This window comes from Drosophila sechellia, unplaced genomic scaffold (assembly GCF_004382195.2).
Source record: "Drosophila sechellia strain sech25 unplaced genomic scaffold, ASM438219v1 2R_2, whole genome shotgun sequence".
NCBI lineage: Eukaryota > Metazoa > Arthropoda > Insecta > Diptera > Drosophilidae > Drosophila > Drosophila sechellia.
Window position 1 is genome coordinate 1319984 of NW_022611043.1, and position 18054 is coordinate 1338037.

General features: G+C 42.7%; 3 protein-coding genes across 6 annotated transcripts in view; 2 read left to right on the forward strand and 1 right to left on the reverse strand.

Moving 5' to 3' along the window:
* Positions 1–1706: 1706 nt before the first annotated feature.
* The window catches only part of LOC116802437 (coiled-coil domain-containing protein 40), a 104431-nt gene continuing 88083 nt past the window's right edge, over positions 1707–18054 (reverse strand). For 2 of the 4 annotated variants that reach the window (XM_032726914.1, XM_032726913.1), the window contains exons 5-6: positions 3698–3906; positions 1707–3647 (exon numbers count right to left, since the gene is read on the reverse strand). In XM_032726914.1, coding sequence (XP_032582805.1) covers positions 2844–3647; positions 3698–3906 — 1013 coding nt within the window. In that variant the 3' untranslated portion in view covers positions 1707–2843. Of the gene's footprint in view, positions 3648–3697; positions 3907–4039; positions 5058–5731; positions 6306–18054 lie in introns of those variants that run through there. The other 2 variants (XR_004362737.1, XR_004362739.1) reach the window with 2 other exon arrangements.
* On the forward strand, positions 7830–12263 carry LOC116802439. Its single transcript, XM_032726918.1, has 3 exons — positions 7830–9235; positions 9282–10086; positions 10137–12263. The coding sequence occupies exon 3, from the start codon at positions 11041–11043 to the stop codon at positions 12184–12186; it is 1146 nt and encodes a 381-aa protein (XP_032582809.1). The 5' UTR covers positions 7830–9235; positions 9282–10086; positions 10137–11040; the 3' UTR covers positions 12187–12263.
* LOC116802440 lies at positions 13196–15322 on the forward strand. Its single transcript, XM_032726919.1, has 2 exons — positions 13196–14988; positions 15041–15322. The coding sequence occupies exon 1, from the start codon at positions 13605–13607 to the stop codon at positions 14463–14465; it is 861 nt and encodes a 286-aa protein (XP_032582810.1). The 5' UTR covers positions 13196–13604; the 3' UTR covers positions 14466–14988; positions 15041–15322.

Below are 18054 nucleotides of genomic sequence, written 5' to 3' on the forward strand. Positions count from 1 at the left end.
AACTATGATGAAGGGGAGTTGCATTAGTCTAGTTTCCGACTGCGCCAGTTACGATATGATAGTAGTGATACACCAGGTAAGCAATCAGACGACTACGGTTAATTCTTTTACCAGTTAGCTGCAGGTAAGACAATTTCCAGGTCTCCAAATAATACTCAGTTATGTAGTTTAATTATTCAATTCAATAGTTTAATTATTTAAGTAATTTAATTATACAGGTCAATGTCTAGAATGCTTTCTGTTCAGAAGTTTGCTTAAGACTGAATTCTAATATAAGAACATAATAATATATGTATACTATGCTTGGTGATCGCGAATCTGCTGATCCATCAGATTTGGGGAATGTCTCCGATTTGCTGAGCTGTTACCGCCGACAATGTTGCAACATGAGAGTGCGACGAACTAGCAGCTCTGGTGTGAGGGTTTTAGGGAGACGGCGGAGAAGAGTTGCTAGTAGTATCTCAAGTTTCTCCTTACTTCGTATAGAATAGAATGTATCCTCCGTACGTAGTGCCTGATTTGATTCTGGCACTCCTTTTGAGATTGCTCTGTGAAGCCTAGCGCATTCACATGTGTCTAGCTCTTTTCTTAAAAGCTTGTAATAATTTCTTCTTTCTCTTTATTTTATACCCGTTACTCGTAGAGTAAAAGGATATACTAGAATCGTAGAAAAGTATTTAACAGGCAGAAGAAAGCGTTTCCGACTATATAAAGTATATATATTCTAGATCAGGATCAATATCACGTCGATCTGGCCATGTCCGTCTGACAGTATAAACGAGATCTCAGGAACTATAAAAGCTAGAGGGTTGAGATTCAGCATACAGGTTCTAGGGACAACGACGCAGCGCAAGTTTTTTGTTATTTTTTAGTAGTATTAGAAATTGATACCGTTTCTTGAATCTTGTCCAGTTGGTTCTATAGGTTGTAAGCTCATAAATGCGCTCGATTTTCTGTGGCTGGTGCATAAGCATAAGAATGATTGGAAATCTTTAATGATAGCAAGATCACTTAAGTTTCGCAGCTTTTTGAGATCTGCTAGTCAGTATGGCCAGCTTATTTTGCGGCTTGATAATCACAATAACCAGCTGCTTTCCCGTTGTGGTTTCAAGACCAGGTGATTTACATTGTAGTTGCCAAATGCAGTTATTCTCTAACCTAGTGAATTAAAGAATTCCAAACAAATTCTCCATAAATATTGGGAAGCGAAGTGTGGAAACCGGGTGAGAAACCAGATTGCAGACTGGAGACTTATTGAGGTGGACTGCAAATATTATATTTTTTGAATCTGTTAAAAATGTGGTGTTTAATGCTAATCCCAATATACCGGTGCCTGCATGGGCCTTGCCATCCGGGTGATTTGTGGAGTAGAACTGATATCCTAGAACTTGTTTGTGAGGTGAGTCAACGTTATCATTCAAAAATTGTGCAAGTTCAGGCTTTTTCTGCAAAACGCCGTTAGCATTCCGCATATAAATTCATTATTTTCTGGTGCCGCAGGGGGTAAATCTCCCCAGTCACTCTGGTTGATTCGCTAGTTGGCCGGTGGATGAATATCCTTTTACTCTTCCGCGCGCAGAGGCGTAGGGTGGTGAGATCTAGAATGATTATGTCGGGAAGACATTTGGCTACTGGCCTAAAGACTCAGTAGTAGACTCAATAGCTAGCTATTGTAAAATAAAGTGATTAACGACAGGTAGTCGGAGTTATTGTTTCATGAGCTTGTGCTCTTTATTCATTGAATATCCAAAACGAACTGCTTAAAAGCTAACAAAGAAAAGGCTTCATAGCGGCCTCTGTCAATGTGCAGAGCCTTTGACGGCTATGTGCGAGCTTCCGGCCAAATGCTTGGTCAGCAATTTGACCGGTGCTAGAGCGAGGACGATCGGTCCGGTGAACACCATTATACATTGTTATGGAATCATGTTGACTAAGATGACACAAGCAACTGTATGAAAATAATTTGATTGTTCATGAGCACTTGCATAGTTTTGCATGGACGTTATGAACTCTAATTCTTTGCTGGTGCGAAATCTATGTCGGTTCTAGGCCGGTTGACTGTGGCTACAGGTAGTCATGCACATTTATATTTGTCGACTGAAGCACTGTATGAAAACCCTTGGGTTATCTGTGGCAGACGACTTAGCTCCTGATTTAAGAACGCTAGCAAAGGAAATGCTAGGGCTTATATTAAGGTTGGTAGAGAATGGCATACTATATGAAGTCTGAAACTGAGAAGAGACAACATCTCATAGGTAAGTAAACGTATCTACAATTTAGGTTTAGCATCTACTTGGGCATTAATTCAAGTCTTAAGCATGGACAAGTCTGTGACACTTTGTTTACCTGAATCGTGGATGATGTTTGTTCCTTTAAATGTTTGTCACCAGGTAGATATCGCAGGGGGATCAAAGATTGTGTCTCGTGTCTATAGCTTGACTTCTGTGCTCGTACCGTGACATCACCGTATACTTGTAAAAGGCTTTGAAATTGTTAATGCGAGAGTAATTTCTCACTGAAGTGCTTGCTGCTGTTTAGTAAAATGGCAAATAGTACAAAAGTAGCCCACAAATTCCTGAATTTTTCGCTATTTTGGACGAGTTTTTTAATCTCACTTTAAACACTTTAAAAGTAAACGCCAAATTATTGAGCCGAACTACTGTTTTGAAAACAATTGTATTAAACTGTTATACCAAGTTCTGCTTTTTCGATATAATTTAAATAAAAAATTTGGAAATTTAAAAACTTGATCTAGGTTTTATTTCTTCCGAAACCGCGGGCTGTCAAACATCACAACACTATTTTTATCTGTATTATGACAATTTATATTTTTTATTGTATTTCTAGTCATTAAGAACATGAAGTACTTTAAAAACATATGATTTCTTTTTAGGATAGTCTAGTAAAAGAGCCTTTGCAATTTCTGTAAGATTATAATTTAGCTCGCTTTGCTTTTGAGATAGCTGTTGAACTGTCAACTCTGAACGGAGCATTACTTGCTGTGATTTTAAAGTATTAAGCCTTTTATAAGCTTTTGCTCTCATCTGTTTTCGTATTATTTGTTCCAAGTTTGCATGCTTAGCTAATATTCCTTCTTCTATTCGATCCTGAATGTTGACATCCTCCTTAATGATATCGTTAAGATCTGACTGAATTCTACGGAGCATATAAATCATACGTTCAATTTTATTAATGTCATCAATTAATTGCTTTTCCGATAAAAACGTTATTTCATTACTTATGAGCTTAGTCCTATTGTGAACTTCATCAAGCCTAACCTGAATTTGAGAAGTATTTTTTAATTTCTTAAATTTGGCTTGTAAGTGCTCCTTGACCGATGCATTTACAAAGATTTGTTCACGATGCATAACGCAATGTTCTAGATCCAAAACAAGACTTTCCTGTGCTCGTTTAAGTTGACTATATCTTATATTCATGCGGTGTATTTCAGTTTTCATAAGACCGATTTCACCTTTTACAGAGCGCTCTAATTTCGCCCATTTAATAGTTTCTTCGATCATTTTGTATTTTGTTTCCCACGATAATGTTTCCCTATGGTTATCTATTACAAGATCTTTGTGAAGTTCAATTTCGTTTTGTAGCTCAACAATTTTTCCTTCCAATTTAAGTATTTCCAGCTCAGCAATCTACAAAAAAAAGGGATTTATACAACGAATTAATAAAGCGTAAAGTATACCTTTAGTTTTTGAGTTTGCTCAGCCTGTTCGTGGTCGAACTCACTCTCCTCTACATCATGGTGAATCCTTTTTTTATATATCTTGTCGTTAAGCAGTTCCAATTTCGATGTAAATTTTTTAATAAATATTTGTAATTCCTTTGCTTTTCTATGTGATATCTCCAGCTCTTGGTCACTTTTTAATGACTTTTGCCTAATAATGGATAGTTCTAAAGCAAAAGAAAATAATTTATTAGTTGGATTATTTAAAATTCAAAAATTACGGTAACCATCGAAACATAAATAAGAAAAACTTATTGTATTCAAGAAGTTGACGGTTTACGATTGCAGATCACTCAACACCTGGTATCTAGTCTTGAGGTTTATCGCGCTAGTTACGAGTGCCTCCGTTGGATCGGGGGTCCTCCTTTCTCTACTCTTTGTTAGTTGCTGCCCAGGCACTTTAAATAAATCAACTGCTCGGTTTGGTGTCAAGATCAAGAATGATGAAAGCTTTATTCTTAATGTATACGCACGGGCAAGCAGCAGTGCTTTTGATCCCGTTAGTTCTAGATAGCGAGTCTAGACGAGGACGTCGCGATTACGCAGTGTGTATGTGTGTGTGTAGTTTCATGTTAATTTCAACGTCGAGAGCGTCGCCACCACTCAGTATGTGTGAATATGTGTGTGTGTGTGTGTTCATGCCGATTTCATCATCGGGTGCAACAGAGTTTCAGGTAGCGGGGGACGAGGCTATGCTGGCATGGTAGCTCGTGATCAATATATATATATACAGCGTTGGCACTTTGCTGATGTCGCCTACCGGGCGGGCTTCATAGGCGGAGGTGGTTGTTGAGGGGGGTTAATGCTGGGCATGGTAACTCCTCCCCCCCTAGTGTGGAGAGATGGCCATAACGAAGGGATAGCCGACTCGACAACGTGAGGTGTGTGGGTGGGTTGCTGGGTAAAAATCGTTTTCTGCCTTTTACAGGTTCGGAGACAGATCACAAGTATTAGTACTATGCTCAATGCAAGGTACGTAGCGGTAAAGTATTGTTGAGTTATGTAGTCCATTTTCCCGGTTGTTGCCAATGCCTCCAGGTGCAGTTTCGGAATTCTCTTTGGCATGTAGGTGTTTTTGATTTGTGTAGTCTGTGTGTTGTACTTAAAAATATGGTATATGTGTTATTGTGCTTATATACTTTTGTATACGTGTACCTATATGTTGTGTATATGTTTAGTGTAATAATGTTTTAGCTTAAATAATAAGGTGTAATTAAGTAATTGTAATCTTATATATAGATAATCTTAAAATGTAGTGTGTATTTATAATATGAATCCGTTTGTTTCTTTCTAAGTAAGTGTTGGCTCCAATGTTTGACTGTAATATATTATGTACATTAGTAAGTATAAAAAATTTATATTCAGTTTGTATAAGTAAATGAACACATGGCAGTAACACAATCCGAAGTAGTAAGTTGAGTGTATTTGTAATTTGACAAATGTTTCTCAATTGGGAACATTCGCGAACAAGTATATGGCTTTTAAGGAAAGGTTCAACCTGACACACATAGTGATTTTATTACTGATTTATTGTTTAATTTCTTTCAATGTTGTGGTCCCGGTGCCTTTTCAGCGATTGATGTACACATATTCGGCCACAACATTGAACTAGATTTATTTGTTTTGCTTATTTATGTATGGTCCCGGTGTCTCATCAGCGATTGATGTACACATATTTGGCCATAGCACTGAATGATGTTAACTTTTTATGTATGTCATAAGTGATCCCGGTGCCCTTTCAGCGATTGATGTGCACATATTCGGTCACTTTGAATGTAAAGACATTTTTTTTTTATGTGTGATCCCGGTGCCCTTTCAGCGATTGATGTGCACATATTCGGTCACAATAGTTTGTAATTATACTGTATGTCACTGTTGAACTTGTTTGTGTGAAGTTTTTTCCTTTTCTTCTCTTTTTTTGAGAACCATATATTTACACTTGGCTCCTCAAACTTGTGTTTTTTTTTTTCTGCCACTTGTTCACTTACTTACCCGTTTACAGAAGTGGAACGAAGAACGTGAAAGGCGTTGTTAATCCTTTTAGTTCTAGTCCGGCTGCGCCAGTTACGAGTGCCTCCGTTGGATCGGGGGTCCTCCTTTCTCTACTCTTAGTTAGTTGCTGCCCAGGCACTTTAAATAAATCAACTGCTCGGTTTGGTGTCAAGATCAAGAATGATGAAAGCTTTATTCTTAATGTATACGCACGGGCAAGCAGCAGTGCTTTTGATCCCGTTAGTTCTAGATAGCGAGTCTAGACGAGGACGTCGCGATTACGCAGTGTGTATGTGTGTGTGTAGTTTCATGTTAATTTCAACGTCGAGAGCGTCGCCACCACTCAGTATGTGTGAATATGTGTGTGTGTGTGTGTTCATGCCGATTTCATCATCGGGTGCAACAGAGTTTCAGGTAGCGGGGGACGAGGCTATGCTGGCATGGTAGCTCGTGATCAATATATATATATACAGCGTTGGCACTTTGCTGATGTCGCCTACCGGGCGGGCTTCATAGGCGGAGGTGGTTGTTGAGGGGGGTTAATGCTGGGCATGGTAACTCGCTCGATCAATAAGTAGACAGAGATTTCTTGGATATTTTTTCATTTATGTTTTTTTCGATTTGCAAAAAAACATTTTGCCACGCCTACTCAGACGCCCACAAGCCGCCCAAAACTGCCACGACCACATTTTGAAAAATCTTTGTTCTTCTTTCATAATTTTATTGGTCTTTTAAATTTCTATCGATATGCCAAATAAAATTTGCCGTGCCAACATTTTTAAAAATGTTCCGACATTTCTTCGTTTTATTCATCGTCTTGCCAGTTTCTATCGGTATACCAAGGTTGAGATTGACCATACAGATTCTAAAGAAACAGCGCAAACATGGGCCATTCATGTTGCCCAATTTCGAAAATGATGGGTCTCACCTGGTCAAGGTGAGTAACGGCTTTCTGATAATCAGGGAAGATTCCCTTCCCTCTTATTCCCTCTTCCTGCCACTACTGGTCCGTAATTGTCGATGTTCAAACGGCTTCTCTTATTTTTTTGTTCACAACCGCCATTTCCCATTTCAAAAAGCTTGTGCTGATTTCTCTCTAATTCTTTCTTAATTTTCTGTATTTTTAAATCTATAGGAAGAATTAGAGAGAAATTTTTTATAAAACTTCTGGATTAGGAACATAATAATAAGAAATTTTGACATTGTGTACTTTTTTTAGGAATTGGGAAGTACGTAAAAGCATAAAAACCCTTGTTATCTGCTATAATTCATTTCTTAGTGATAAAAAATCGCAGGTACTTCTTGACTAGTCTTATAAACACAATGCCATAGGCATTCTTAAAAATTTTAATTGCACTAATGGATTCACAAAAATTAAAATTTATATTTTCCACTTCGTTTTCCTTATTAACTTCATTTAATTTTTTCATCAATTGTCTCACATTCTGCTAGCTTTTCCTTAATCGTTTTATTTTCTGGAACAGTTAAATTGTCGAATATTTTTTTCTGAACTTCCTCATATTCTATAACAGTTTCACTGGGAATCGCAATTGGCTACAACGGCAGTTGCTAGTTTTTGATTCTTTTACCAGATATTTTAACCATATTATACATGTTTTCATTAATGCCAAGGCTTGCTAGATTCATGCTCAAACCATATTGGTTCATAAAATGTCTCATTGATTCATTAGCGACGACAATCATCTCAAATTAAATTGTGTAGCCAAAGCTGTGCATCACTTTTCAGTTTGGCAAGGAACAACATTCGTAGGCAGTCATCATTTAGATTATGGATTTGGCCTTTGTTTTTAAGGTAGTCAACCCAGTTGCGTGCGCAAATATTCCCTTTGAAATCGGTAGCTTCCTTGGCATAAGATAATGAAACTGCTGATCCGGCCCTGGTAAATTGCCTCTCTCCATGATTGCCGTCAGCGTTGCCACTCGATAAATTATTTATTGGGCTCTCAGTGTTGCCTTAATTGTAACCGTTGCCAACTATCTGCTTTTGTTGTATACGTCTTGCTGCTGTTGTTATTGTATTGCGCCAAGCGCTTTCGCCCGTTGCAACTTGTTTTGCTGGGTATTAAGTGCTGCCCTCAGTTGTGTGATGATTCTGAGAAGTTAATTTCGATCTGGAATATTCTCGACAACGCCTTCCTGTGCCGATTGTTTTGTGGTTTTTTTTTCTCTGTAGCTTGGTCCCTTTGTTCAGGCAATATTTGCCTAGATGAGCCATAAATTCAGCTTTAATACCTCGGCTTGGTAAGCCAAACTGTGAAAGCGACCTTTTTAATTGGGTGACTGCAAATTTTTTGAGATCAGCCGGGTTCATTTTGTAGGTTTGACCATTTCTGACCTTGAAGTACTTCTACTTTATTTGACAGTCTAGTCCAGAATGCCCCTTTCAGAACGAACCTAGATTATATTACATAGGCGTACCATAGTCATCGTGCTGTATAATAATATTTTACCGAATATATCGAAGGCATTGAAATGGGTTCACAGCTAACAATTCTAGGAATACTATTTAATCCAAAACTTCTAAAGCACGACAACCTTGGTAACGTTAACTTTAGAAATTTAATGAACATAAACACTTCTGCCTGGTATAACACCGCTACTAACGAAATATTCCTAATGTCTCATATTCCAACAAATACACTTGAACAGCTGACTTTCCTTATCTCCCCTTACCACAACAATAATGGACAAATTATTTATGAAAATATAGAGGGCAGATTTTATCTACACAATAATAATGTTTTAAAAACCCAAACAAAGAGTATTATAAAAGACTATTGCATAGTCTTTCTTTAACACGAACATGCAACTTGTACTTTCCAGAAATAACGTATGCCATTTTACATTCAATACGTAACCTAATATACTTGTCGCGGATCGAATATTGTTATCGATAGGCTAGTTAGTATTTTTGAGAAGTCCGAATGTGGAAGGATTTGTATAAGCCCATATGTGTCTGTGCACATTGATTTTCGCCATTGTAAATTGCCGGGAAAATTTAGCTTTTCATTGTCGTGTAAGAGTTGGAGGACACACTGCGGTGAGCTAATAAGTTAAGTTAGTTGCAATTGTGAATCATTGAATTCTTCCAGAATAAAACGTGTTCTACTACCACGGATTAGTCTGCCCTTTCTTTCGGGAACCAATGCGTGGGGTAGCCGTTTAAGGCAACTCCATGTGACGCACGACGACAACCTTTTATTCGCAGTCCTAGGCCGACTGCAGGGGCAACTCGCGCTGGAATGACGGTTTAGACGGCCAGCTAGAGAGTTGCCGGAGCTGGAGTGACGGTTTAGACGGCCAGCCAGGATTTGTGTGAGCGCAGCCAGCGCTACGTACCGGCAGAGGAGTTGCAGCCAGCGACAGTGGCGTCGCAGTCAGCGACATAGAGGGACGCAGCCAGCGTCGAACGCCGGTACGAACGAGTCGCAGCCAGCGACAAGGAGACGCAAGAAGCGTCATTTGTGGAGACCGCAGCCAGCGGTCAGAAGGCGCAAGGAGCGCCAAGCATCCGTGGCCGCAGCCAGAGGCACGAGGCGTCAGAGACGCCATTTTGGACGCGCAGAGGCGCCGCCATTTTGGAGCTGGGGAAGATGCAGCATTCCCCCAGGAGGAGTGCCCGGCTGAACGGAGGGGAAGCCACCCCTATAACAACAGTGAGTCAGCAGCCAGCCAGTAGTAGAGCAGGAACTCGGACGCGGGTGAACATCACGGCTGCGTCGATTCCTTGCCCGGCCACTATGGTGACTACAGTAGCTTCCCAACCTAAAAGTACTGCTGTCACAGCTGCGAGTTCAGTACCGGAGGTGAACCAGCCCCTCGTGTTGGAACTCATGGGAAAGGATCGCAGCGTTGGAGAGGGAGCTGGAGAAGGCTAGATCCCTGGAAAGTGTGAGCACCGCCAATTGCGGTGCCCAAGCGCAGTTGGCGCCAACAGTGGAGCGTCGGGGCGGCCGCCATTTTGGAGCGGCCAGCCAATACCCACATCTAACGGAGAGACCTTACATAACGGGGTCGGGTCGGTGCCATACAACGGTGACGGTGCGAGCGGTGCGGCCTGCACGCTGCCGCCATCTTCGAGTGGACCGCCATTGCTAACGACTACCAACTATTTTGTGGAGCCACTGTGTGCAACAGGCACTGCGCAGCCAGTGCATGGACTCGTGCTACCGGGCGTGAGCATCCACAATGCGGCAACAGCATCGCCACTTGTCGGATCCTACGCCGCGACGACGCCGAGTGGAATCCGGGGAGCATATGGGCCAAGGAAGCTTCCGGACTTGCCTATATTTGGAGGGCAGCCCGAGGAGTGGCCGATCTTCAGCTGTGCGTTCGTGGAGACGACCCGAGCGTACAACTGCACGGACCTGGAGAAGAACCAGAGGTTGTTGAAGGCGCTGAAGGACGAAGCGCGCGAGGCAGTGAAGGCGCTATTGATTCACCCAGGGAATGTCAGCGCCGTGATGGAGCAGCTGCGCTTTAGGTTCGGCCGACCGGAGCAGCTTATACGCAGCCAGCTCAACAACGTGCGAGAGGTGCAGCCAATTTCGGAGCACAATTTGGCGAAGATCATTCCCTTCGCAACCCGAATGAGTAACCTCGCGGCCTTCTTGCAGTCAGGGAAGGCAGAGCAACACCTGGGGAACCCAACCCTCATGGAGGAGCTTGTGGCCAAGCTGCCAACGAGCAAGCGAGTGGACTAGGCCAGGCATGCTGCAACGATTGCGCCCTTTCCCACTGTAGTCCACTTCAGCGCGTGGTTACAGGAGTACGCGAACGTGGTGTGCACGGTTTTGGACGTCGAGGGAAAGGAGCCGAGGCGTCGACTTCTACATGCAAGCGTCGACCATAATGAATGCGATCAACAGGATGATCGGCATGGAGGTTGTCCCATCTGTGGAGGACAGCATGGAATATTGAAGTGCAGAAAATTTATTGGAGCTTCGCCACAGGAAAGGTGGCGCAATGTGAAGAGGCATCGGCTCTGCTTCAATTGCCTGCGAAGCGGGCACACGGCTAGATCCTGCTATACGCAAGGTGAGTGCCAGATTAATGGATGCCGAAGCGAGCATCACCGTCTGCTACATGGTGCGGACGAGGAGCGAAGGCCGCTGCAGCGAGGTGGCTTCAGACGCCACGAAGGGAACCAGCAGCCAGCAGTTTCCAGACGCAGCCCGGCCAGGAGGCCTTCGCTACGAGATGGTCACAGGGACCAGGAGAGGAACCGGCAGCCAGCCGTTCCCAGCAACAGCCTGGAGAGAGGAGCTCCGCGTGAAGCGGGAGCGCCCATGCAGAGGAATTTGAGCTGCGTTGACGCCGAAGGAGGCCATCTACTGTTCCGTATACTGCCGGTTACGCTGTACGGAGCGGGGCGAAAGGTGGATACGTATGCGCTCCTAGATGAGGGATCCTCCGTCACGATGATCGATGACGAACTACGAAGGGATCTTGGAGTGCAAGGAGAGCGTCGGCAGCTAAATATCCAATGGTTTGGAGGTAAGTCAACCAGAGAGCCTACCAACGTGGTGAGTCTGAAGATAAGTGGAGTTGGAAAGCCCACTCGCCATGTATTGAGAAACGTTTATGCCGTTTCGAGTTTGAGTTTGCCGATGCAGACATTGAGCCGACGAGATGACCAGGGCGTGCACAGGGATGCGCGTCTGCCGATGAAGCCTTACAGCAACGTGGTGCCGAAGCTGCTCATCGGCCTGGATCACGGACATCTGGGGTTGCCACTTAGGACGAGGCGGTTCGCTCGAGAGGGACCGTATGCGGCCGCAACCGAGCTGGGCTGGGTTGTGTTTGGGCCTGTAAGTGGGCAACCGACCACGCCGTCACCGAGGTCCTGCCTACTTGCCGTGTCAGTGGATGACGCGATGGAGAAGATGGTGGAGGACTATTTCGACATGGAGAACTTTGGAGTGAAGACCGCGCCGCCGGTCGCAGCCAGCGACGATGTTCGGGCCCAAAGGATACTCGAAGACACCACGGTGAAAGTGGGGCGTCGCTACCAGACGGGATTACTCTGGAAGGACGACCACGTTGTGCTGCCACCGAGCTATGAGATGGCGTACAGGAGGCTGGTCAACGTCGAGAAGAAGATGAAGCGCAACAAGCCGTTGGCGCAGGAATACGATCGGATTATAAAGGATTACGTGTCTAAAGGATACGCGAGGAGGCTGCAGCCGGAGGAGGTCGCGGTAAGGAGCGATCGCCTATGGTATTTGCCACATTTTGGTGTCGAAAACCCAAACAAGCCCGGCAAGGTACGGCTTGTGTTTGATGCTGCAGCCAAAGTTGGAGGAACCTCGCTAAACTCGGAGCTGGACAAACGGCCTCAGCACTATAAGCCTTTGCCAGCTGTGCTCTTTCATTTCAGAGAGGGAGCCGTCGGAGTCTGCGGTGTCATTAAGGAGATGTTCCACCATTGCTGATCCGACCCGAGGATAGATGTTCCCAACGATTCCTCTGGAGAGATGGCGACGACGAGAGAGATCCGGATGTCTATGAGATGAACGTAATGACGTTTGGAGCAGCCTGCTCGCCGAGCGCTGCGCATTACGTGAAGACTATGAATGCCCTGAAGTATCGGGATTCGGATCCGAGAGCGGTCAAGGCCATCACCGACTACCATTATGTCGATGACTATGTGGACAGTTTCGCTACAGAGAGCGAGGCTATCAGCGTATCTACCCGAGTGAAGGAGATACACAAGGATGCTGGATTCGAATTATGCCAGTTTTCATCCAGCTCATCCACCGTGGAGACGGCTTTAGGACCTGGTCGAGTCAAGAGCGTCGGATGGGGTGAGGCTGAAGAGAAGATCCTCGGAATGCGTTGGCAAGTAGCAACAGATGACTTCAGATTCAACGTGGAGTATCATCGAGTGTCAAGCAGCGTCCTGAGTGGAGATCGAGTCCCTACGAAGAGGGAATTTTTGAGCCTGGTGATGTCAACGTTTGATCCCCTGGGATTCCTGTGCTGCCTCATGGTTACAGCGAAGCTGCTGCTGCGAGAGATTTGGAGGCAGAAGATCCAGTGGGACGAACCACTACCGGAGGAGTTAAGCAAAGCCTTTGCGCTTTGGCGCAAAGAGATGGACGCCGTGGGACAGTTCCGATGTCCGCGCCATTATTTTGGGCGTGGAGCAGTCCGGGCCGTAGAGTTGCACGTCTTCGTGGATGCTAGTCAGGCAGCATTCGCGGCGGTGGCCTATTGGAGGGTCACATATGAGGACGACGACGTGCAGGTGAGCTTCGTGAGTGCGAAGACGAAGTGTGCCCCAATGAGAACGATGACGATCCCACGGCTGGAGCTACAGGCAGCAGTTCTTGGAACCAGGCTGATGAACACTGTCAAGGAGGAGCACAGTGTGGTCATCACGGACCTGGTGTTATGGACGGATTCTAAGACGGTGCTGAGATGAATCGGCAGCACCCACCGCCGGTATAAGCAGCCAGCTGGCCGGGGCCTGAGGAAGGAACTGAGCGTGTTCCAGATGCCCCTGATGAAGAAGAGATGCCCAGTGAGTTTGCATTAGTTGCGGCAGACGATTTTGTTATTCCGTTTCAGAGATTCTCGAGCTTCAGTCGCCTGCTGAGGACCACAGCCTGGGTCCTACGGTTTGCGCGCTGGTGCCGCAAACAGCGAAACGAGCTCGAGGAATACGGCCTTACTGCAGCAGAATGTAAGGCCGCGGAGAACCTGTTGGTCAGACAGGCACAATTGGAGTCGTTCCCCGACGAGATGAGGTCGGCGGAAACTGGACAGGACGTCGGTAGATCAAGCGACATTCGAGGTTTGGTGCCCTACCTAGACAAGGACGGGATTCTGCGAGCTTACGGCAGGATTGATGCCGCACTGTGCATGCCGTACAGTGCGAGGAGGCCTGTCACTGTCACACAGGCACAGTCTGACAGAGCTGATTGTGAGAGACTTCCACGCCAGGATGAAACATCAAAATGTGGATGCTACGATTGCGGAGATCCGGACAAAGTTCTGGGTCACAAAGATGAGGCGTGTGATGCGGAGAGTCATCTCATCGTGCAACGAGTGCAAGTTGCAGCGAGCGCGGCCGATGCCGCCGATAATGGGACCCCATCCGGAAGACAGACTGGATGCGAGTGGATGTCCATTCAAATACACAGGACTGGACTATTTTGGGCCACTGCTGGTGACTGTTTCCCGTCACAAGGAGAAGCGTTGGGTCGCCTTGTTTACGTGTTTGACGACAAGGGCGATTCACTTGGAGCTGGCGCATGACCTGTCGACGGATTCCTGCATAATTGCGATCAGGAACTTCGTCTGCCGTAGAGGGCCAGTATATAGACTGCGCAGCGATAACGGCAAGAACTTCGTGGGAGCTGACAGGGAAGCCAGGCGCTTTGGTGACGTATTCGAGATGGAGAAGCTTCAGAGTGAGTTGTCAAGCAGAAGCATTGAATGGGTTTTTAATTGTCCAGCGAACCCGTCTGAGGGCGGAGTTTGGGAGCGCCTGGTGCAGTGCGTCAAGAGAGTACTGCGTCATACCCTGAAGGAAGTTGCGCCGAGGGACCATGTATTGGACAGTTTCCTGATTGAGGCTGAGAATATTGTAAACTCGCGTCCGCTCACCCACTTGCCTGTGGATGCGGACCAGGAGGCGCCGTTGACGCCAAACGATCTACTCAAGGGAGTAGCCAATCTGCCGGATACGCCTGGATTGGATGCGTAGCTGCCCAAGGAGGGTTCTACGAGGACGCAGTGGAGGGTTGCTCGCCTGCTACGAGACCGTTTCTGGAGGAGGTGGGTCATGGAGTACCTGCCTACGCTTGTGCGCCGCGAGAAGTGGTGCCGCCGAACGGAGCCCATCCACCAGGGTGATATGGTCTTCGTCTGCGATCCTGCCTTGGCCCGACGAGAGTGGCGCAAGGGCATCGTGGAGGAGATCTACAGCGGAGCTGATGGAGTCGTCAGACGCGCTAAGGTGCGCGTGAACGACAACGGCCTATCTAGGACAATGATGCGACCCGTCTCTAAACTTGCAGTTTTGGATTTGAGTGAAGCGGTTCTTCACGGGGTCGGGAATGTCGCGGATCGAATATTGTTATCGATAGGCTAGTTAGTATTTTTGAGAAGTCCGAATGTGGAAGGATTTGTAAGCCCATATGTGTCTGGGCACATTGTTTTTCGCCATTGAAAATTGCCGGGAAAATTTAGCTTTTCATTGTCGTGTAAGAGTTGGAGGACACACTGCGGTGAGCTAATAAGTTAAGTTAGTTGCAATTGTGAATCATTGAATTCTTCCAGAATAAAACGTGTTCTACTACCACGGATTAGTCTGCCCTTTCTTTCGGGAACCAATGCGTGGGGTAGCCGTTTAAGGCAACTACATGTGACGCACGACGACAATACTTGTAACGTTGTATATGACTCGAAAAATCATAAAAATCAAGACATTTTTATTGAAAATAACAAAATTATAAAAGTATTCAATTGTGCAGCCTTTCAATATCAAATAATATTCAACAATACATTAACCTAATATTCACCAAACACACTGTAACAAAAGATAAGGATATATCACACCTAGAAATAAAAAAAAATAAAATGTTTAATAATAAGAGCTATACAAAAATTATAGATATATATTAATAATCCTATTGTATGTCTTTGCTAAAATTGCAATATTTTATTTTTATATGAAACAACAAACAACATTACAATAACCTATAACAAAACCGAAAATATATAAAAAAAATAAACCAAAATATTGAAATAGTTTAAGAAAAAAATACTGAATTAGTAAACAATGAAAATACAGTACCACAAATATACCCAGAAATAAACGCTTGACGACAAGGAAAAATATAAAAGGCGGAGAGTTTCATTCTCCATATAAAAAGCTTAAACCGATCTTTGAAAAGCATCACTTTGTTTGTTAAAATCGCCGCTCGAATTAGCTTCCGTTTACATATTTATATTTATGTTTATAATTAATTATGTGTAATATATATAACATTCATTATTTACATGAAACCATAATGAGAAAGCACTACTTTCATTTGTGCACTTAATCAACAATACATTTTTTTATACACATTTGTTTTTTATTATTTTTTAACCATATTTCAAAACTTTAGTGTGTTTTACAAATATTAAAAAAAAGATAAGATGGTGCCTTTAGTTTCCCAAAGTCCGAGTCTATTGAGTAATAAAAATTTATAAAATAAATTAAAATATGAAAACTGTTTATTGCAATAGTCATATCTTGAGGCAGAAAGTGCGGTCATAAGCACTCAACAATCATTGCCTTATTAATTTTTCACACGTCGCACGCAAATATTCTAATATAAAGTAATTTTAGACATGTATTTTGGTATATTGTGTACATAGATTAGAGTATTACTATTTCTACGCTATATTTAAATAATAATAATGTTAAGGCAATGCAAAACTATGGTTATTTATTAATATTATTGTGGAATACAATTATTAAATATTGTCAGAAAATATTGCATGAAATAAATAGGAACGTGGTTGTTTTCCTTTTATTTCTCTTTACGGTAAGAACAACTACACACTCTCGCTTTCATAAATCATCTGACGCTGCGTAGATCAAGTTTCTACATGGTGCGTCACATGATTCTACAGATTGTAGAGCCTCATACTTTGGTTGGGAGAGGTGTACTAACTGCATTGCAATCTTCCGTATTAAACTTTCTCAAGGCATTCATTATATATGCAGATTGACTGAGACATATCTGACATTAATTTCTATCAATTTTGATTCCGATAAAACATCGAACTTCTTTCAAATCAGTCATTTTAAATTTAGTTAGAAGTATGATTTAAATTCAGACATAGTTTCGGATTTACTAGTGACAATTATTACATCGTCCACATAAATAAAACATAGATATTATCTGAGAAATTTCCTTTATCTAAAATATAGATACAACGATCAACATTTAGATTTTCAAATCTAACATCTTTCAGCACATTTTCAAAAACTTCAAACCAGAATCTTGCAGCTTGTTTAAGGCCATAAATAGTTTTATTAAGATACAAGCTTAATAATGCATTCTCATCGCAATATGGCTACCCTTTTGGAACCTTAATGTTGATTTCATCTTTTAGTGTTCCATTCAAGAATGCTGTTTTAACATCCATATGATGGACTTGTAAATTGTATTGGTTTGAAAGAGCCAACAAAAACGGAAATCTGGAAATTCGTGCAACTGGTGCAAATGTCTTATCATAATCAGTCATATATTCTTGTGTAAAACCTCGTGCTACTAGCCTTGCTTTATACTTTACTAAGTTTCCAAACTCATCTTGCTTAATACTAAAATCCCATTTACAATCTACTATGTTTTTATTATTAGGCTTCTGCAACAAACTCCATTTTTTTTCTGAATGTGAATCAAGTTCTTGTATGGCTTTTTCCCAAAAAGATCACGAAATTCAATTTAATCAAATGTACTGGAAATATCATTTAAACAGACTTGAGTATTCATTAGACATTTTTTTAAAAATCTATACGATAGTTTAGGTTTATCTTTGTTTCTTTCACTGCGTCTGATTTCTTGCAGAAATCACCAGTTTCTATAACTGGATCGGCATTCTTTAGGCATGTGGAATTTTCACTATGTTGTACATTTATTCTTGAATCAACAGATTCATCATTTACCCCCATTGGTAAATCTGACTCCAGATTTTCTTCATTTGAGGAATCATCAACACTTTCAAGTTGAAAGTGTGTTCTTCATGTACCAACATTGACTTTAACATGTTTATATCATCCACGACAACATCCCTAGCTGTCATAAATTTTCTCGATTTCTCATTCCACAATTTGTACCCATTTGGTTCATAACCGACCAGTATTCTTTTAATTGACTTTTCGTCCAATTTTCTTTTCTGCTCTTTATTAAGTGCATATACTGTTGAACCAGATATTTTAAGATGTGCTAGAAAATGCAAAATAAAAATACACCAATTAAATGATATCCAGCAAGTGGTGTTGAATTTTTAGCAAATGACAAATTAATTTGATATTTAACTCTCGCTAGGAAATACAACAAAAACCTATAATTAATATTCTACAAACTCTTGACTTAATTCTATAACACCTGCAAACTTTTTTTATACATAAAAAACTGTCTCATGTATAGGGATACTGGGAATATTTCCTCACACGAAGAAGTCCTAGAACTTTTACACGGAAAGTGCCAAAAGTAAAAAAAAAAAAGTGGCAGTAAAAAATAGAATTGAGATACCGTCAACCAGTAGGGCAACAGAAATGCAGGCGGAACAAATTG

Coding starts and splice junctions, on each gene's coding strand:
- LOC116802440 (XM_032726919.1), top strand. CDS start 13,605: ATGCCGCACTGTGCATGCCGTACAGTGCGAGGAGGCCTGTCACTGTCA.
- LOC116802439 (XM_032726918.1), top strand. CDS start 11,041: ATGCAGAGGAATTTGAGCTGCGTTGACGCCGAAGGAGGCCATCTACTG.